The 21,396-nt window shown below is 36.6% G+C and overlaps 2 protein-coding genes across 14 annotated transcripts; one reads left to right on the forward strand and one right to left on the reverse strand.

The window, feature by feature from the left end:
• Positions 1-937: 937 nt before the first annotated feature.
• On the reverse strand, positions 938-2,268 carry LOC122724490 (MAP7 domain-containing protein 1-like). The gene is made up of 2 exons (XM_043959498.1): positions 1,351-2,268; positions 938-1,249 (listed from the first exon to the last, which is right to left on the reverse strand). The coding sequence occupies exons 1-2, from the start codon at positions 2,266-2,268 to the stop codon at positions 938-940; spliced, it is 1,230 nt and encodes a 409-aa protein (XP_043815433.1).
• Positions 2,269-4,080: 1,812 nt separating this feature from the next.
• LOC110601027 (serine/threonine-protein kinase EDR1) lies at positions 4,081-20,806 on the forward strand. 13 transcript variants are annotated; one of them, XM_043958114.1, is made up of 17 exons: positions 4,083-4,352; positions 6,650-7,043; positions 8,954-9,157; positions 12,007-12,195; positions 12,358-12,617; positions 12,746-12,865; positions 12,976-13,104; positions 13,435-13,590; positions 13,802-13,894; positions 15,602-15,722; positions 17,695-17,992; positions 18,445-18,568; positions 18,670-18,689; positions 18,956-19,112; positions 19,834-20,119; positions 20,230-20,302; positions 20,441-20,806. In XM_043958114.1, exons 2-17 carry the CDS (start codon positions 6,795-6,797, stop codon positions 20,521-20,523), a joined length of 2,562 nt encoding a protein of 853 aa, XP_043814049.1. In that variant the 5' UTR covers positions 4,083-4,352; positions 6,650-6,794; the 3' UTR covers positions 20,524-20,806. The 13 variants fall into 13 exon arrangements, with proteins under 13 accessions (XP_043814070.1, XP_043814067.1, XP_043814049.1 ...); XM_021738006.2 differs by having other exon boundaries at positions 13,435-13,560; XM_021738023.2 differs by having other exon boundaries at positions 13,435-13,560; positions 13,808-13,894.
• Positions 20,807-21,396: the final 590 nt, after the last annotated feature.

Below are 21,396 nucleotides of genomic sequence, written 5' to 3' on the forward strand. Positions count from 1 at the left end.
CTCGAAAAAGGCTCACAGATAGGAAAAATAGATTAAGTCTTTGACAGATTAAGCAACTCAGCTCAAATGGGAAAGACAAATAAGAACAAGAAGTAACTCAAACACAAAACATATGCAAAAGACAAATTCTATTAAAGTAAAAGAAGAATTACAAATACTGTTCAATCCTCTAAGACTATTGGAGGAAAAATTATCCTTAAAGGACTTACATTCTTGGGAGCATCATTATTTACATCATTATCTACACTACTGCCTACAAAAGGCACAATTTCTCCTCCTTGGGGTCCAGCATCGCTTCCCTCAGGCTCATCTTCCTCCCTCAGCTCAGCATCTTCTTTATGAGACCTAGTTGCAGTGTGAGGAACTCCTTTGGGCAAAGGTTTGTCATCCTCCCCGTAAAGCACCTCCTCGCCATCGAAGTCTTCCTTAGCAGCTCGGAGTTCAGCTAGCGGGGTGGAAGGGGCATACCTGGCTTCCTTCAAGCCTCACTTGAAATCGGAGATGAACATGCGGAAGCCTTTGTGCCATATTGCATTCTTCATCTCGTCAGAGGCTTTAAATTTCGCAAGTCGCTCCTCGCAGGCCTCAGCTATCTTAACCTTCAACTTAGAAAAGTCCTTATAGCTTTGGAGACGAGCTTCACAGGCCTGTTCAATCTCCTTTTTTAGCTCTGCCGACTCCTTGTACTCCCTCAGCCGTTCCTCACACTCCAACTGGACTCTGTCCTCAGCGTGCTTGGCATCCTCGAGCAAGGCTGAACACCTCTTTTTAAGAGCCTCGACTTCCTGGCAGAGATGCTGGTTTTGAAGTCTAGATGCCTCTGCTGCTAGAGCCATGTCTTTTTCATTATCAGCATGCATGGTCAGTTCTTGCTCGAGGACCACAACCCGAGCTAGGACTTCGTCTCTCTGAGCCCGCACGACATCAAAATTTGCCTTCAATAACTCGTGTTGGTGCCGGGCCTCATCCCTTTGCTCACGGCCTCATCCCTCTCCTTTTGAGCTTCTTCTAAGGAGGACAGCTGCTCCAAGGCCTCATCACGACGGACCTCCGCAGCAGCTGCCCTCTTATTAGCCCCCTCCAGAGCCTCCTTGGTATGGGCCAGCTCCTCCCGAAGGGTCTTCATATGCTCCTGAGCTGCTGCAAGGTGACCCCGGGCATCGTTGGTCGCAGTCAGATTCTCTTCAAGGCGCGCCTCCTCGATCCGACGGTCTACTGTACTCCGAGTGGACTCGTCGCGGGCGTCCACCTCCATAAAGAGGCCCATCAACTAGCATGGAAAGAAAAATATTAGAATGACAGGCAACAGAAGTCAAAAGAAATAATTCAAAAGTAAGAAGAACAGCTCACCATCAGAAGCATCTCCCTAATTGTGCCTCCGAGCTCCTCCAGAGTCCGAGACCGGAATGCTACTTGCTCTCGTGTAGAACTCGCCAAAAGGCCAGTGAGAGCAAGCAGACGAGGATCCGAAGCTTCTGTGGTCCCGCCAAACATCTGCTCCCGCAAGATCTCTACAACAACGCTCGCCGGAGATTGGTGAGTGATATCCTCCGCGTTCATAATATCGTTGTCGGGGGCAGACAGCAGAGGCACCACATAAGTTTTCTCCTTCTCAAGAGGAGGCAGAGCTGGAGCTGGTCTCTTGGAGGTCCGGGACTTCTTAGAAGCAGGAGCCGGGGTAGGAACTTTAGAAGGAGGAGGACGCTTGCTCCCGGCCCCCTTCACAGCGCCCTTAGAGACAACTTCATTAATTGGCCCGGGCTCCCCCTCCTCGATAACAGGGGCGACCTCAACAGAAGCCCCCTGGACACTTTCACCAGCGGGGATAATCTCCATCCCCCCTTCAGGAACCCTCTCATCAGTTGTAGAGGTCTCGAGCCTCTCCTCGGAAACATCCCCAGAAGGCAAAGCAGAATCTGCCCTCACCAGTTCGGTGCCTTCAGTGGTCCTGGCAGTAACCTTTGGAGCCTTCTTTGTCCCCGCAGTAGAGGTCTGTGGGGACCTGGGGGCTTGAGCAGATTGGGGAGCCGAACTTGACCCGCTACGGCGGGGAGGTCTAGAGGTCCTAACACCTCGAGAGCTTGGCCTGGAAGCTCGAGAAGGAACCAGAGCTGGAGCAGCAGGTCGGCCAGCCGACCTGGAGGAAATGACTTTAGCAGCCCTCTGGGTAGTCTCTCCCACCGATCGCCCAGCTCGGAGGGCATCTAGAGCAGCGTTCATGCTCTCCCGTGACAGAGTAAAGTTCTTAGGAGCTTTAATCTTCTCCATTTTTGATTGAGAAGCTGCAAAAACATCACATCAACACAAGTTAAGCATCCCTCAAGAAAGGTTAAAAGAGGAGAAACAAAGCAATTAAACAAAATATTATACCCACGTCCTTAATGTCCCGAAGATTGGACACGAACATACATTTTTTGACATCATATTTCCTTTCAACGGAAATCAGTCGAAGGTACCCGACCTGCTCGGTAAGGCTTAGCTGGGGCGGGTCATTGCAGCCTAAAGGGACATCCTCCCAGGAGAGATCCACCTCCCAGGATAGCCCAGAGTCCTTCTTCAGCTCGACCACTGCGAACCCCTCCACCCAGCCTTTTATCGAGTCTTTGTGACCCGTAAAGATAGACAGCCCTCCACGAGGGGCAAAATAATAAAAACTTTGGCTTGCTCTGACTAGCCTAAAGAAAGTGACGAACAGAAGCACTGTGGGTGTGAACCCCCAGCTCAGACAGACTGACTCAAAGGAACACATGAACAAAATCAAATTTGGGGTTAGCATCCGAGGGGTTATCTCGAAGTATCGGAAGACCTCGATGAAGAAGGGAGAGAAGGGAAAGGTTAAACCGTATTCCCTTTGTTTGGCAAAGAAGACCAAGCTGAGGTCCTTCTGCAGGTCGATTAAACCAGAGGGAGGAGGATCGGGAAGAACAATCCTCTCATTCCGGTAAGGAGCCCGGATGTGAAAAAGGGGGGTATCCAGGTATTCCCTAGAAAAGAAGTTTTTAAGGGTGGATGGAGTGATGCTAGACTCTAGGTTAAGGACATCAGGGAGCTTTGGGCCTTCCATGGAAGAATGAAGAGCATACCTGGAAAGCGGTTAGAGCAGAAGAACGGAGCAAGCGAAACGCACAGAGAACAGAGGAGAGCAAAAGTTTTGAGAAGACTGAGAAAATTTGAAAATTTGAAACAGCAATGAGATGAAGAGGTGTTCTGAGGAAAACTGTCCTTCGGCGGTGCGGTCATTATGATTCTTGATATTTACCTCCTCATCATTCGTACAATAACTGATGAGAAGGTAAAGGGGCATTTGATGACCGCTGGATTTCACTACCCCGGTTTGAGGCCTGACCCATGATCAAAACCCCTTACTTGAAGGCCCTTAAACCTCCCAAATGAATCAGATCCAGCTCGCTTGGCCCTAAGACCAGACTCCCCCTAAAGCCTCTCAATCGGGCCGGCCCAGTCCTTTTGGCCCTAAGATCAAACCTCCCCTGGGCTTCAGTCCTAATCTCACCAATCGGCCTAGTTCGGAGGAGAAAAGGTAGCCAGCCCATTCGCCCAGTGGGTCCATCCGCATGCGTGCCAGAGGGGAATTAAATGGCCGTTGTACATGGAGCAGAGATCTGATATTCTCGTACGTCCATATCCGTATGGAAGAGACAGGTGGCCCAATGGCAGTGAGGCCATTACACGTCACTGACAGAACAGAAAAAAGAATAAAAAGAGAGGAGCACCTTCCTTTCAGACCAAGTTCACTCAACCATTGTAAAACCCTATTTTTCTGAATCTCAAATCATTAATTTTATTTTTTATACATATTAAAAAGATAATTTTTTATTATATTTATTAAAAATTAAATTTTATTAAATATTAAATATATTTAAAAAAATTATTGAAAATAAAGTAAAATTAAAAATTATAATAATTAATTTATATATTATTACATAATATAAAAAAAAATGACAAAAATTTTGTGAGAAGTTTTTTATAAAAAAAAAAAAGTATAAACAATCATGTTAATAATAATATAATAATATTTTACAACTTATATGTATAATAATAATAAATAAATAAAAGAAAAGAAAAAAAAAAAAAAAAACACTAATCCATAAATCGAATCTCATCTCCCTCTCTTTCTCAAAATCCTTGTTAGTATCCCCCTTGCCTCGTCCCCTCTCTGTCTGCGTGTGTATCTTTATGTAATGTATTATTGCAGGAAACTTGTTTTATTATTGATTTTTAATTATTTTTTTATTTGAGGAAGAGTGATATAGAGATTGAGTCATTTTTGAGATTCAAATAGAATTGGTAGGAGGACGACGAGCTCAGGATACAAATGCTTGGATCTGCTGGTGGTAACTCTTCTTTTCTCTCCTGCTCGATCCTCTATTTTTATTATTTTTTGAATTTTTGCCGGTTTCAAATTTGGCTCCTTTGTTGCTGTTCATATGAGAGGACTGATTTTGCTTGCAATCAATTCATGCTGGCAACTAGGTGTGATATGTGTTTCGATCCTTTGGAAATTTCTCTGGATACTGATAGCTGATTCTTTCATTTTTCCTTTATTTGTTTATACTTTTGGATAGTTTTTGGTTGTTGTGTAATTAGGTATAGCTATAGTTGTTATGAAGTAGCTTAGATGAAGTGTTTTGCAGTTAGGTTGTTTCAGGATAAAGAGTTGAATATAAATTTATTGTTTCGATCGAATTATACTTATACTAATCGCTTTTGTGGCCTTTTGATTAGGCTTGCTTATTAGATATCCTCGTAAGAGATTAAGCTTATCTTTTAGTTTTACATTAAACTAGTGCTAGAGTTTATGGCACTATATTGATCTGTCATTTGAGAGATTTGGGTTAGCATTTTTACTTTGGAGGAATGAGAGGAGACAATTTAAATTTAGTTTGCAATGATTGCATAGGTTGGCTACGATGAAGAATGATTACAGGAGTCCAAACTATATTTGCTGTCAAACTTGCTGGGGAAGGCTTGTTGAGGATACATAAATGCATTGAGGACAAGGGTTGATACTAGCAGTGTCTTTTGTCACAGCCTTTTTATAGGTTCTGTTAAGGACTAGCATGGGTACTTAATATTTGTGTTGTAGTTGCTTTGGTATTGACTGGTCACTTACCAATTACATAACATCGATCATATTGATTTGCTAAATTGCTATTTTTCTTTTGTACTTTTCCCCATTGTGGTTCAATGTCTAAGCATTAGTTGGATAGTAGCTTAATGGTAGAGTGCTTACATCGTAAATCTAGGGCCATATCCTCCTCCTCTTTGAATTGAAAAAGAAAAGGCACAGAATTTGGTAAGACCTGTGCCATTGACAAAGATGAAAATATAAGAAATATAGAGTATTTAAAATCTGAATGTGTGCAAAATTTGGAACTGGGCCATTGACTTTTACACTTTGGTTATGAAAGATGAAAATGTAAGAAATATAGTGTTTAAAATCTGAATATGTCAGTAGACTTGATTAAGTGTAAGTAAAACAAATAATTACTCTAGGCCCAACTGTAGGTCCACTTCTCAACTTTGGGATGGTCCACTTCTCAACTTGGGGATGGTCCAAGTTTGAGTCGTCTTCCTCCTTTATAAAAGAAGTGTGAAAAAATAATTGGAGACGATAAGCTCATGTTGCCATTATTTATTGTTTTTATTTCTATGTATACCACATATATAGCATCTCTAATTTAAGTAAAAGCAACAACTAATCTATTATATTCTACTAGTTGTTGATTTTGGGTTTTATTTATTCCTTCTAAAATCTTCTAATTTGATGTAAATATGAACTTCCTTTTATTTAAAAACCCTGTGGAGTAACAATATTTGCCTCTAGCATTCCCTTGACTGAAAGTCTGGAACTTTTTAAACAAATGAAAGGAATTATTCTTTGATCTCCTGATAAATTTGCTACAAGTAATTTTTTTCCACTTCTTAGAGATGAATTTTCAGGATTTCAGTTGACATGTATTTGGCCCAGAATCTCCCGAAAGGGGGGTGGTTATAACATGGTGTGTCTTGCTCATTTCAGTTTCTCATACTTTGGATAATGGTATCCCTTGTCAACTTTGAGATCTGATGGTCCTGATCATAATAGCAGATGCAGTGTTGTTTATTTATTTATTTTATTGCATGTGTTGAAAGAACTAATGTCTTTTGCTTCTCGACTCTTGATATCTTTCTGATATGTGTTTAGTGACATTACATGTCTGGTTTGCTTAAAATTTTGACTGTCTTGTTATGTATTATATCTCTGTATTTGTAAGCATTTTCAAAATATGGGTTGACTATTTTTTTGGTGCGGAAATATCCCAAAAGGAGGATGATTATAACATGGTGTATCTTGCTCATTTCAGTTCTCATAATTTTGGCCTCCCTCCTTAATTTTGTGCTTTGATCATAAAATAGATAACCTGGTGTTATTTATTTATTTTATTGCACGAGCTAATGTCTTTTGGTTCTTGCCTCTTGATATCCTTTTTGATATGTGTCTCCTGACATTACGGTCTGGTTTTCTTAAAATTTTAACTATCTTGATATGCATTGTACTCTCTGTATTTGTACTCTTCTCTGGAAGATTTAATTTGCCATTAAATAATGATTTCTCTAATTTGAGTGTGCTCTTTGTTTTGCGATTCAGATGGGCTCCACCTTGCACAAGTTGAAAAAGAAGAGATTTATGGTTCAGTATTTAGTTGTCTGAAAATTATTCTGTATTGAGAAGAGATTTTATGGGGTAAAGATTGGGAGGCCGAAATGGTTTTACATCCCAAATATTTAAGAACATGGAAGAGATGCGAGATGACATGGAGCCAACAGAACAAGGACCTTCTAATGCTCTGTGGTGGGGTTCTGATTTCATGGAGAAATTTGAATCTGTTTCTTTGCTTTCACAAGGAGATAGTTTGAGTAATAAGGAATCACCTAGAAATTATGAGGAAAATGGTTTGTCTTCGCTGACTGCGTCACAAATTCTTTGGAGCACAGGACTGCTTTCTGAACGAATTCCAAATGGTTTTTACTCTGTCATACCGGTGAGGATTGATAAGCCAATTCTGTCTCATTGATCTTTACTATTAATTTTTGCTGGATCTTGAGTTTTCTGAGGGAATCTTAAGTGACATAGGTGCGAAGAAATGAGTTCAATTCTCTTTCTCTCTCTCTCCCGCTGTTCCTTTACACTGATTTTCAATGATTATTTGCTTTGAAAGATTCAATTTTTTAGAAATTTGCTATGTTCTGCTTATGTACTTTGTGTGTCAGACACATGTTACTATTGTGCTTCTCTCTGTCTATTTTTTTTGAAAAGATAGATAGATAGATAGAGAGACAGAGAGAGAGAGAGAGAGAAAGAGAGAGACAGAGAGAGAGAGTTTTTACGTGTCAAACATTTTTTATTTACTGGTAAATTTGTAGATAATTCTTACTTTCTGTTTGAAGTAGCATACAAATTGTACTAGGTGGATTGCCCCAGAATAGAACTTCTTAAGAGTTTCAGTTCAGATGTTCAATCCAGTTATACAAGAATATTGTACGTCCTCATTTATTGAACTCATATGAACACACAGAGACAAAGAGAGACGGAGAAAGAAGAGGGGGGGGGGGGGGAGAGATCTGATATGGGCAAGTGAGTTGTGGGTCAGTCACACTTTGAGTGGCTGTATTTATTGTAAACCTTTTAGTTGTGGAGATTGTCTTGATTGCAAAATTTAGTTGCAAGATGTCCAATCAGTAAAAAATGAAATAAAAAAATTTTGATTATCAATTTACATAGCATGGGAAAGGAATTGCAGTTATTTTGACTAATTTATTTATTTAGATTGGTGTAAAAAGAGTTTTAAATTTCTAATTTGACCATCTTTACACAATTGCAACAAAGTTGCCAAAATTATAAGGTTTAGACATAATTGCAAAAATATCCAAATATTTGGATTTTCCTGACAATGAAGCCAATAACAAAGTGAAATGTTTAAAGTTTTGAATTGGCAATGGAGTTGTGGTTATTCAAACTAGGTAATGGAAGGCTAAGGTTTTGATTTATTCTTTTAATGACATCCTTTTTGGTAGTTAATAAACTTTGGAAATTAAGGTCTTACTTAAAGGTAAGGCTTGTTTTATTTGCATTCTCGATAAGATAGACGTTTTGCAAAAGTGGAGGCACAACAAGGCCTTATCTCTGGATTGTTGTGTCGAGAGCCGAAGCACGGATGAATCCATTTTCATTGTCTTGGTTTATTTGGTATTGGCAACATGGTGTTTGGGGAGAATTGAGTACATCTAGAGACTCGATGGAGAGGTTTTGCAGTTTGAAGTAGGTGAAAGTACTTTGGAATTGTGTTTTCTATGCAGTTGTATTTGGGTGGAAAGAATGCCTGAATTTTAAAAGATTAGGCTTTGTTGTGGATTAGGTGGTTTCTTCGTCTTCTTTGTGGGTATATGCCTTGATGGCTTTTAGAGGAATGTTTTATATATTTTCTCATGATGAGAAAGAAGGATTATTTGATGGCTGTATCAGTTATCATTGAAAGTGATTGACATAGCTAGGAGCTAATGTTAAGTTTTCCACTCAGTGGGACAACTCTAATTTGAATTTTCAACATTTACCATGAGATTGGTGGTCTATCTCACAGTGTGTGCCCTCTTGTACATTTTAATTTGTTTGTAGCTTTTCCACTTTGAAACAGGATGCTAAGATTTTCTTGCTTTCTAAAAATTATGTACCATGTTGCAGGAATTTTTCTTCCTTACATTGTTGAAAATTATGATAAATCTAATGTTATGTGTGCATTTACTTATTCCTCTAAATATTACATGTTCAAAGAGGTGATGTTATGGATTAGTTATATTTCTCTTCCCACCTTAAACTGTTTATATCGGTTTTCTGCTCGATTTGAAGCATCTGATTCTTTTGATTTTAAACTGATTGTTATGTGATTGTGGACAGGATAAAAGGCTAAAGGAGCTCTTTGATAGTATTCCAACCTTAGATGAGCTTCATGCTTTGGGTGGTGAGGCTTCCAAGGCTGATGTCATTTTTGTAGATGCAAAGAAAGATAAAAAATTATCTATGCTCAAGCAGTTGACTGTGGCACTAGTGAAAGGATTGAATTCAAATCCAGCTGCAATGACAAAAAAGATTGCCGGATTGGTGAGAACTTGATAACCTTTGTTTTGTTCTAAGGTTCACCGGAAATTCTTGTAGCCGCTCATTTTAGTACACTAGTATTTTATTTACGTGCATTGCACGATATCTGTACTCGTTATTTATAATAAACCACAAAATTAATAGAAAAAGCCCTATCCAAATAAAAGTTAATAACTAAAAACACATTAATTAATGCAAAAAATATAATTCTTATGGATTTAATGTTATCGGTTCATCATTACCATTATAATTTTACAAACTATAATATTATAATTATACAAAATATGCACTTAAATACCTAAAAAATTTCGATTATATCACATGAAACTCTATAATGTAGAAGAGTGTGTTAAATATTTCTATAATATTGGAAAACTGGCAATTGATAAATCACAATATAAATTTTGAATTTTTTAAAAGAAAATTTTTGAAATATATCAATGAACCAAACAATTATATTAAAAGAGAACAATCCGATGAAATATCATTTCAAGCATTTTATAAGTTCAAAATAACATGAAATCTACGAAATTAATAGAAAATCAATCTAATTAATTAAAGAATCTCAAATGAAAAATAATACTTTTTAATAATCAATAAAATAAAAGGCTGCGGAAAAAAAAGGTTAACAAAAAGTTCAAAAATATTTTGAGTTTTAATTACATATTCACTAATTTTTTAAAATATAAATGTTATAAATAAAAGCGTTTTTTATTTTTTAGTTATTTTTTAAAACAAGTCAGACAAATTTATTTTAAAAAACATGAAAATATATTTTTAAATGATTTTTAGCTTTCAGTTTTTGCATAGAATATTTTATTTTAAAGGAATAAAAATTAATTAAATAATATTTAAATATAAGTAGAATTAAGAACTTTAAATTTGCATAAATTCTAAAATTAAATTAAATAATAAAACATGTAATGTAAATAGTATAGATAATAAAGGGCATTTTTCGTTATCACATTATTCTCCCTCCCCCTTCACACTTTTATATATATTATAGATATAGTATTATAGATTTGTGTTTTCAGCTGCTATGCAATTTTCCTAGGATTAATTTTATGATGATAAGGAATTCCTTCATGTCTGTACTCTGTAACCTGATGTTCAACAAATTTTCCTTTAGGGGGCTTGTTCTCTTCAAATTTTGTTTATGTCCAATGAAAAATTAAGAAAAGGTGTTTACCTATTGAGAATAGAAAATTTTTTTTCCTTCTTGTAATGGTGAAAAACTAGATGTTGGAGTGTTTATTTTTGAAAATCTTTATCCTTTATTCTGATAATTGTTTAACAGAACACATTATGATCAGAAAATGTGTTGTTTTTCCTCTTTTTCCAAGTATAAAGAGACTTTGGAAAACTATTTGTTATGGTTTTCCAAGTTTCTATAATTGAAAACTGGAGAAAAAGATTGCTTAGTATTTTTTTTAACTCTAGTTTTTTTAATATTTAATAGGTAAAAACACTCAATGTATTTTTATTGACAAATGGATTGGAAATAGAGAAGAAAATTGGAAAATATTTGCATAGTGGACCCTGGACATGTTTTCCAGTTTGCATTCGTAATTGGAATCGAAACTGGGAAAATACAAATGAATTGAAAAGAAAAATTAGAAAACTATTAAAAGAATTCTTCCCAAATCTCTTACGAATTGGAAGTGTGAATAAACAAGATATTCATCAGTTTCCATTTCTGCAATTAGTACAATTTTCTGTCAGTTTTTGACAATTAGAAAATTTTCTGAGAAAGTAAATTTGCTCTTATACTTATTGGCAAAACCTGTCAGGTTAATGACAGAAATCTTCTGAATTTTTCCTATATTTTCCATAATGTACGCTTTGATGCTTATTTTTTCAAAAATTTGTCCTCTTAGTTTATTAATGATTCTACACCTCATTCATTGATTATAAAATTATGACTTAATACACATTAGATTCTGACATTGTAAATTAGATCACACTTAAGTCCCTAAAATGTTAAAACCTAATTGCACTTTGGTGTTTGAATTATCTTATAAAATGTTGTAGTCCTTAACCTTCTACTTTTCACTAGTGTCACTTTTTGTAATTAACCTAATTCCTTTGTATTGCAAAAATGCTTGCAGATGAAATGTTTATTCTTCTTCGAGTACATACTACTTTTAGCTCGTACTAGCATGAGGATAGGTAGAAAAAAAGAAGTCCTAAAATATTCTGTGTAATTGTAGACTTAACCACAAAAAAGAAGCAGAAGCTAGGCAGAAAACAAGTCCTAAACTATGGAGTCAGTTTCAATTTAGGTCAAAACCGTACAATTAAGGCTTCAACAATTTATAACTTTCAGTTTCAGCCTTTTTTTTTTCTCCCTTAAATCTCCATGTTTTCTCTTGCAAGTCTTGGAATACTAAGTTTTTAATACATTATTTATTTATTTATTTTACTTGTTCTACTTGACAAATACATTAATTTTAAAATTTGCTTTTGCATGATATGATGGAGAAAATATTGAGATAATATTGAGATATAAGGGAAGGAAAATCAACATGACTGAAATAAAAAATTTTAAAATGTTCAACCCTTAAGTTGTAATGATCTAAATTGAAACTAACCCCATGCTCTATCTAGGACTTGTTTTTTACTTATCCTAGAAAGGAGAGTAGAACGATTTCACACTTTGGCAAGTAATCCATTATTTCAGTAATATTATTAACCTAAGTCCTTAATTTGCAGGCAACTCAGGGGATCAAAATTTGTCCTAGCCATTTCTGCAATCCCTGTTATTGAGATTTTAATTTCTTTTATTGAAGTTGTTTTTCTTCCCTCTCTCTCTTGTTCTTTTTCTTTTTCTTCTTCTTTTGTCCCATGTACAGGTATCTGAGTTTTATAAAAGACCAAATGTGGAAAGTCCAGAAAAAGCTGCACTGGAGGAAACCTCCCACACGTTTGAAAATCGAGGTGTTCAGTTACTTGGACAAATAAAGCATGGATCTTGCCGTTCTCGAGCAATCTTGTTTAAAGTTTTAGCTGATACTGTAGGTCTTGAAAGTAGGCTCATGGTGGTAAGCTTTAAACTTCACTTGGTGGGTTAAACTGTACTTGTATTTTTTTTAATCTTTTATTATCATTTAGTAAGCTCTCTCTCTTACATGAAATTCCATGTGCTAGAAGAATTTTTAAATATATGCAGTTTGAAATTATTTATATATTTTTTTAATTTTTAGGGTTTACCAAATGATGGAAGTGTTGAGTGCGTTGACTCATACAAGCACATGTCTGTGATGGTTGTGCTGAACTCTGGGGAACTACTGGTTGATCTTATGCGGTTCCCTGGTAAGTTGATACCCAGGTCAACAAAGGCAATTTTTATGACCCATATTTCAGCTGCAGGGGAGAGTGATTCTGCAGAAAATGATTCCTGTGATTCACCTCTTGAACCAAATAGTCCTCTATATGGCTTTTCACAGAGAGTGGATCCTGACAGGTTAGAAAATGGTGTTGACTCATATTTTTCCTTTGTGAATGAGTTCAGATACTGATTAAGTTGTACTCCTATCTCTCTCTCTCTCTCTCTCTCTCTCTCTCTCTCTCTCTCTCTCTCTCTCTCCACAGTGCTGAGAAAGATGAGAACCTTCAGTTCCATGGGAAGTTAGAGGCAGCAACAAATGTGTCAGGTCCTGCATTGCGAAATATGATGTTGCATTCTGCCACCTCTATTGACAGGGAATTGAAGTAATATTTGGTTTCATTTTGTGAGAATTTCCTTCTTGCTATTTTGGCTTTTTTAATGATAATTTTCCATCCTTTCTTTTCTTTCAATTATTATTTTATTTGGTTTCCAGCATAATGTTGGATGTTCCTTTTCTTCCTTCCACTCCCAGTTTATCACACAGTGAGCCCAATATTGCTACTGCCTTTTGGAGACGTAGCCGGAAAAAGGTCATTGCTGAACAGCGGACTGCTAGTTCAAGGTTTCTTTTAAACCCTTTCTGTGTGGGATTGAAATAGCAATCTTCTTTTTCCTTCTGGTGTATATTCTCTGTCAAACATTTATGCACTGATATTTTACATGCTGATGTGCAGTTGTATTGAATGTAGAGCTGTTACATTTTATTTTCACAAAAAATTTTGGCTGCATTTTACAAAATTTGGTGAGAGTGACCTTATTGAAACAAAATTGAAGTTGATTGATTTTGATGATACAAATTGAAATTTAATGACCATAATGAAATTTTGGTGAGTCATTGATTTTGAGTGAAGTTAATCTTAAATTACTATCATTGTTATTCTTTGGTTTTCAGATATCATTATCCATTAAACTGGTTTTGCAGTCCAGAGCATCCTTCATTTCGAGCACGGGGACGGTCAATGTTGAGTGGTGACAGGCACTCAATCAAAGATTATGCTGTTGAAGAAGTTGCATCAAGGTGCTTACCTATTTGTTCCAATTACTTGTGGTGAGAAATCACTAGATTATTCCCAATTTATAAATATACAGGACGATGCAGAGGCTTTCTATTATGATTTTTTTTTGTACAAGAAGTTGTGTTTGTTGAATTTGTTTGATATAGTTTCATGGTTCGCTTCTTCTTTTTCTTTTCTTCTTTTTTTTCCTGCAATGATTTATTTGAAACCTGACCTGAGAACTGCTCTAATATTTATTAATAGCTGCAGGTCAGTGGGTGCATCAACAGCAGAAGCCCTTAGAATAAGAAGGAGAAGCATTAGCATGACTCCAGAGATAGGCGATGATATCGTAAGGTTGATGCTTGTTTCATTATTTACAGTGCTAACCTTAAATTTATATTTGAAACTACTATGTTGCAATTGATTTATAATGTCCTCGCTCTTGCCTTTTCCCCTCCTTATTCTTCTTCTCTTTTATTTTTCTTTTCTTTTTGGTTCAATTGGTGTAAATATGCCTATTTGTTCTCTAAATATATGTTGACTTTTAATTTTGGATTGGCTTAGGAAATGTGTTGACATCTATTTATATTCATTCACTTTCTTTTACTTGTAAAATTATTTGCATATTTCTCTGAATGCATATGATCTTTATGGATTTGACAGTTCAAGTGTGCAATTATAGACCACGTTTCATGTTATTGTTAAATACATTTAAATGCTGACTGTAAGGGGAAGGGAGGGCTGATGGCAGTATGTTTTAATCTTTATTTTTAGCTCAAATTATATATGTCTTGACTTGTTTTAGTGATTTTAATTCGTAAAATCTTAACAACTATGTTGACCAGTAAATTAGTAGACTTAGTAGCCAAGCAAATGAGGGAGATATAAAATGGATATTGGCATATTGCCTGTAGAAGGGAAGAAGCATGATAGAAATAGACTATGGTTATTTGTTCATAAAATCCTTATTTAGCTGAGTTCTTTAAGACAACAATCATGCTATGCTTTATGGAAGTTAGTGATGAGTGCAAAAGAAAATTCACACATAAAAATAACTGAGATAAGGGCATTTGGGACGAATATATGGAAGTATGATAATATATTAGGTAATGGGAAAATGGGGTGGCACCTATTGAGAATGAGTCAAGGGTAGATCGATTAAGGTGTTTTGACCATGTCCAATTTAAAGCTTTGGTGTCTCGACAAACTTGAGTATTCTGAGCAGTAGGATCAAAGAAAGAGAAAAAAGGTTATTGCAGTGCACGAGGCATTTTACATTGGGTTCTAGTGAGGATCAAACAGATGTAGCGCCTTCCCTGTGATCTGGAGGAGGTTGTTCTGTTATTTTAACCTATTACCTCCTAGCCACAATGAAGCTATCTTCTTGTCGCAGGGAAAAGAAAGAGAGGAAGAAAAAGAGAGAAAAAACAACATATTGAAGAGGTGGAAATCATTATTGAAACAATCAAGAAAAAGTTTGGTCGCAGCTAAACCGTGGAAAGGGTTTCACTGGCTGGCTCCAACTATTTTGGAGTTAAGGGTTGAAATTTGACTGAATTGGCTTGTTTAAATCTATATTCCCCTCTTAAGTCTACAACTCATCCGTCACAGCATTTGATGGTGCCTAACATGCATTCATGGTTGAATAGGTGAGCTCCCAAATCTTCTCGTGTCCAACTAGAATGCAAAATCAAGTGCTGCACTAGTTACATTTGAGAAAAAAAGAAAGCATTTATTCATCAACATCTTCTCTCCTTTTAAATGTTCTCTCTAAGATTCTCTCCAAGAGAGTCTCCCAAAGAACCTTTTCCTTTGTTTATGTTTTTGTTTAGTAATTTATTGAACTTCAATGTGTAACTATTTTTTCGGTGTTTGAAAAACTTAGGATGGTTGGGACATATATATATTTTTCCATAAATTAGTATAAGCTGTTAAATGACAATGTAATCTTGCCCTTGATTTTGTTTCATTATTTACTGACAGAAGTGTGGATTTGATTAATTCTGAAAGAAAATTTCTGCTTATATGGAAAGTCATTCGAGAGAGCATGAATTATTTCAGGGCTGTTCGTGCAATGAATGAATCTTTGAAGCAAAATCGGGTTTTAAGGGAGCAAGGTGATGATAGGTCGTTTGCAAACTCTCTGGATGACAAGGACAATGGTCCAGACCTCCAGGAAAATGTATGCTACTCTTGTAATAACGTAACTAAATTTACAGTTATTGATGTTTTCTTGGCCTTGTGTAAAACTTGTTCTGTGTAGCACGATTCATTTGGATCTTACTATGCAGACATACAAACATTTGCCAAACTTATTTTGGTAGAGGGTTTGAAAGGGTGACTTTGTCCCTGTATCCACTAAGTACGCAGCCAATTTGGTTTGGTTGTCATTTATTGTTCTGCAAGAGCATGTTCACCATGCTAAATTTGTTTTTGATATGGGTTTGATTATGAGCATATGGATGCTCAAATGAGGTAGCATGAGTGCATGGCTATTTTAACCAGGTAGATGCTTGATGGGCTGCCATTCTTTTGTTAAGATGATATATGGAAATCTTCTTGTGCAAACTCCCTTATGGAATATGATTTGACTTGCATATCAAATTAATAATCTTGAATATCTATACTTTTGATACTTTTCTTTTGCAATGATGGATATCCTACAGTATGGACTAAACATCAGCTGGCAAGTACTCCTAGCTCTGTAAATCAAGTGTTCATAAACTGTTCCTTTAGTTCGCTTTTAGTATGTGTAAAGGACAACATGGGACTAGGCAAGACTATGGTATTCCCAGTTAGAAATTAGAATACTGCGAATTTGAATCACACTGAAGGATCTGAATTGGTAAAATGGCTATAACAGCTCTTGCTTATGGCGATGCAATGACTGTAACAGCTGTACAAATGAGGAGAAGGGGAGAGAGACCAGGTTGGGGTAGTTGTGACTTGTGAGGTGCATGGGAACCTTTTTTTTGTATTTTTTTTTTCCTGAAAGTATTTGAGAATAATTTAGGCAATGGTTTCCCATCAACCTAGCTGCACCTTTTGTTGATGGATTTGTAGAACTTTGGGGGGGGGGGGTGGGTGGTAGAAAGACAGGAAGGATTTTGGAGATGTGATGTGCTTCTGATAATTTGGGGTGTTTTGGTGGATATAATTGCAGCGCTCTGAGAGACCATGTTTTGGAATGTTTGGTTGGACTAGAGTGCAAGAATTGTTGAGGAGCATGATGGCTTTAAATAAAGGCCATTATGTTACATAAAGGCCTTTTGTAGGTTTTTTGCCTTCCTGATACTGTTATACCCGTTATTTGAAGCGGAAAATTTGTTCTCTCATTTTCTCTCTAAGTATTCACAAAAGTTAACTATTTATATGTAAAACTTTCACTTCTCTCTCTTAAGCGATAGACCGTTACTGAGGCATTTCTTTCTAGGCATCAAAAATAATAGTTCTTTGTGGAAATTTTGTGATTAAATGCTCCAAAATAAATGCTTCAAAGAGAGAGAAGTGCCTCAGTAACATTGGGTGCAAAATACTATATGTTAGCCCCAAAGAACTATTTATATGTCAAAGGAAACACAAATTAAACTTCCACGTATCTCCTTGTTTGAAAAATTTGCGAAGCGATAGACCGTTACTGTTAAGTTATAGCCGTTATAGGCCTGTTTCCGATACCCGCAACTGCAACCACGATTTAAATCCATGCATCTTTGGCTGGCCTGATTACTTTCTGATGAAATAGTGTTTGTGAAGTTTCTGCAGTGTTTTATATTTGCTTCTTCTTTTATTCTAAACAAGGAGAGTGTTGGTAGCAGATATTCAGCAAGATCGGGTAGTTGAATGCTTTTGTTCTAAATAAGGCTTTTACTTCCATTTTATTTTTCAGACTTTCTTAAGTGCTAAATTAACAAAATAAATGCTCAACGGAGATTGCCATCTGTGATTGTTTTGTGAAAAGTTTGTAAATATAGGTTTCAAATAAATAATTTGTGTTTCCTTTGACATTTCTTTCTCACTTTTAGTTGAAGATAGTTTATTTTGCACCCAATGCCTTCATGAGATACGTGGAAGTTCTGTGATTAACCTTTGTTTTGAATCTTCTTCCTGGCTTTCCCAGTTGTATTTTGTAGTTAACCCTCTAGGTACTGTTTCAGGCATCTAATTTTGATCTTGATGGTCATGATGCGCTATCTGGTAGAAGGTCTGCCTTGTATACCCTTCAAAGGGACCACATAAGTTCCCAAAATGCCATATCATTGCCATCGTCTCCACATCAATATAGGAGTCAAATGTCAGAACCAAGGGGACCTTCAGTTCATGTGAATGATGAATTGGTTTCAACATGGAAAAAAGTTCTTGAATCTCCCATGTTCCACAATAAGCCTCTATTGCCATTCCAAGAATGGAATATTGATTTCTCAGAACTAACTGTTGGGACTCGTGTTGGCATTGGTAATCTCTCTCCCTTTTTCTTCCTAGTTATATAAATTACGTCAGTTTTAGAAGTGTTTTATTTGTACTGCTACATATGCAGTCCAGCATAGCTACTGTTGGTGTCATTGCTCCAGAATGTGTTCTAAACAGTTATCTTTAGGATGTCCTCTCAAACAGCGTACAGATGCCTTTCATTGTGGAAATGAAACTTAGATTGTTGCCTACTTGTCAGACAGAACAGACTAAAAATTTGGAGCAATTATACTTGATTGCTCAAACAGGCTTACATTTCAATGTGCCTGGTTATTAGTACTAGACCTTAAAAAATGGTTCGCTGTTAACTATATTTATGATTAAAAAATGATAATTGGGCATTCAATTTGTTCTTTGGGGCTATAGACATTTCATTTCTAAACTGCACATTCTAAAAACTATTGCTATTGAATTGAGTTTTCTTTTGCTGTACTTAGGATTTTTTGGGGAAGTTTTCCGTGGTATATGGAATGGAACAGATGTTGCAATCAAAGTTTTTCTTGAGCAAGATCTAACTGCCGAAAACATGGAGGACTTTTGCAACGAGATATCCATTCTTAGGTTAATTCTTGTAAAAAATGCTAATTGTTTTGGTTTTGTTCTATCCATGTATCTCTCTGACTCCATCTTCTGTGTGGGTTAATGCATGTGTTGTTTTCCAGCCGACTTCGACATCCCAATGGTATTCCCCTTTACCTACTATGGTTAGAATACATTATACTTTATTCATTTTAGATTGTATCTACTAGTGGCAGTCAACACATTATGGCTTGTAAAGTTAACAAGATCTAATTCATCAAATGGACAGTTTTATTTGTCTAAATTATTAGATTTAATTTATGAGGCCACATGTAGAAATATTATTCTGAACATGCATCCATATGAAAACCCTTTCACTCTATTGCTTTTTCTTCTGGTGGCCATTGCTGAAATGAGAGATTCTTGCAGTTATCTTATTCTTGGGTGCTTGCATGAAGCCCCCTCACTTGTCAATGGTTACTGAATATATGGAGATGGGGTCATTATATTATTTGATTCATATGAGTGGTCAGAAAAAGAGGCTTAGTTGGCGGAGGAGGCTAAAAATGTTGCGTGATATATGCAGGTGTGTTAGCATATTGTAACTTGTGAAATTAATTCTAAGCTGTTTACTGAGCTGTGCTTTTAGAAGGTTCATAGTATAAACCTAAAATTTCAGCATGTTAATATGATGTTACACTTGTATGCATTTGTGATTATATCTTTGAGGGACTAAATTTGATTGTTTCATTTGCTGTTACCAACTTATGTGCATTCTCGCATTTAACTTTTGATATCCTACTTTTCATTATTTAGAATTGAGTATGGCTTCTAGAATTATGTTCATGCTTGACTGAGAAGGAGAAATTGATACTGGTTTTATGTGTTGTCCTGCTCTTTATTCTTGAGCTTAATGGGCGGAGAAAGTGTACACTGAAAATTGTAGGATAGACAGTACCCTAAATAGAAAGTGGGTGAGGTGAGTGAAATCTAGCATGCAATCATGAATACTTAAGGTCAATTTGCTGTATCCTGAGTTTATTGAAACATTATTTGGGGTGACGTGCTTCATGTATTTCATATGCAATGATGCTCGGATATCATTTTTGCCTATTAATTTTAAGTTGTTAATTCCAAACTGATCAATTTCTTGATAATCCTTGTTACCATTTAAACACCATGTGCAAATCAAATTACCAGTAGATTAAATTATGATGAGTGTTGTCTGATACATAAGCAGGTTTATCGGGTTTATTAGAAGTCAGCAATTTGCTGTTTACTGACTTGAATTGTCTGCTGACAACCAGAGGGTTGATGTGTATCCATCGGATGAAGATAGTTCACCGTGACCTGAAAAGTGCAAATTGTCTTGTGAATAAACATTGGACTGTTAAGATATGTGATTTTGGGCTCTCCAGAATAATGACAGAAACACCAATGAGAGACTCCTCTGCGGGAACTCCAGAATGGATGGCTCCTGAACTTATTCGTAGTGAACCCTTCACTGAGAAATGTGATATTTTCAGCTTTGGGGTGATTATGTGGGAGCTTTGCACACTGAATAGACCATGGGAAGGAGTGCCACCAGAAAGGGTACACGTGATTTATCCGTTTTTTAGTCATATTATATTCATGCGTTGGCCATTTCAGAGATTTTCTGAAAATACAGCCAGTTTAAAGGCATTTGGTACCTTGCTGTTCAGGTAGTTTATGCTGTTGCTAATGAGGGATCCCGTTTGGAGGTTACTGAAGGTCCACTGGGCAGGTTAATTTCAGGTACCTATAGCAAGATTAAGAAAGATCATTAGAACTGGATAGGTCTTTGTTACTTCCGTCGTCCTTTTCCGTCTTTATACTATCTTCTATTTATTTATCACATATAAGTGCTGACTTTATTTTCGTCTTGATTTGAAGATTGTTGGGCAGAACCGCATGAACGGCCAAGCTGTGAAGAGATACTCTCTCGGTTGCTCGACTGCGAGTACACGCTCTGCTGACTGTCTTTTTTTTTTTTTTTTTTCTTTTGTATTATAGTAAACATGGTAGAGGCTTTGCAATGTGTTCCGGCTCAGTTCTCAACTGTCTTCAAACCTTCAATTTTCGGACTTCAATGGAACCATGGAATCTCTGTGCAATAGAATTGGGGATGTTAAGGTCTTTATTTTTTAGGGGGTAATTTAACTGTCGGAAATTGCATATAATGTATGATCTCTTTCTTTCTGCATGAAACTACCAAAGGCAGAAAAAAAAAATAAAGAAAAGAAAAGAGTTAATGGCTAAGCGTGAACAAGTCTCAAATTTCAGTACATAGTTCAATCCTCTACAAATGTTAAAGCTTTCAGTTTTGCAGTGTTGCATGTTATGGTCAGAGCTCTATTTGATGGTTAACGTGTTCCAGTGGAGAATGTGGCGTCTATTCAAGGCATCTTCAAACTGGCTGCATGTCTCGTCGTTCCCTGGTGCCTCCCCAAGTTTTTAGGACCGAAGGAGCATCATGATTTGCTCATGAGCTGTACCATGCAAGCTCCTTCCTGGAAAGAACACACTCCTTTGGTTTACGTCTCTCTTTTGTGGTGGCCAATAATCAGGCTCATTGAAACTCAAATTCCCTATCCTATTCAAGGAAAAAATCTTTTCGACAGGCTTAAATCCATTTGTCCAGACAGGGTGGTTGGTGCCAAAACTGTTGTGACGATGCAATCCATTTGCATCTTTGACAGCTGGGATATTGGGCAAGCCAACGCAATCCCAATTCAAGGAAAACCTCAAATGATGGGTTGTGCCAGCATCTGCAATGGGGATTGTGCATAATCTTCTATATAGTGCCGAGTAGTGGGGGCAAATAGTTGCGTAGGTAATTAGGTACCGGC

The sequence above is a fragment of the Manihot esculenta genome, chromosome 1 (assembly GCF_001659605.2).
Source record: "Manihot esculenta cultivar AM560-2 chromosome 1, M.esculenta_v8, whole genome shotgun sequence".
NCBI classification, from domain to species: domain Eukaryota; kingdom Viridiplantae; phylum Streptophyta; class Magnoliopsida; order Malpighiales; family Euphorbiaceae; genus Manihot; species Manihot esculenta.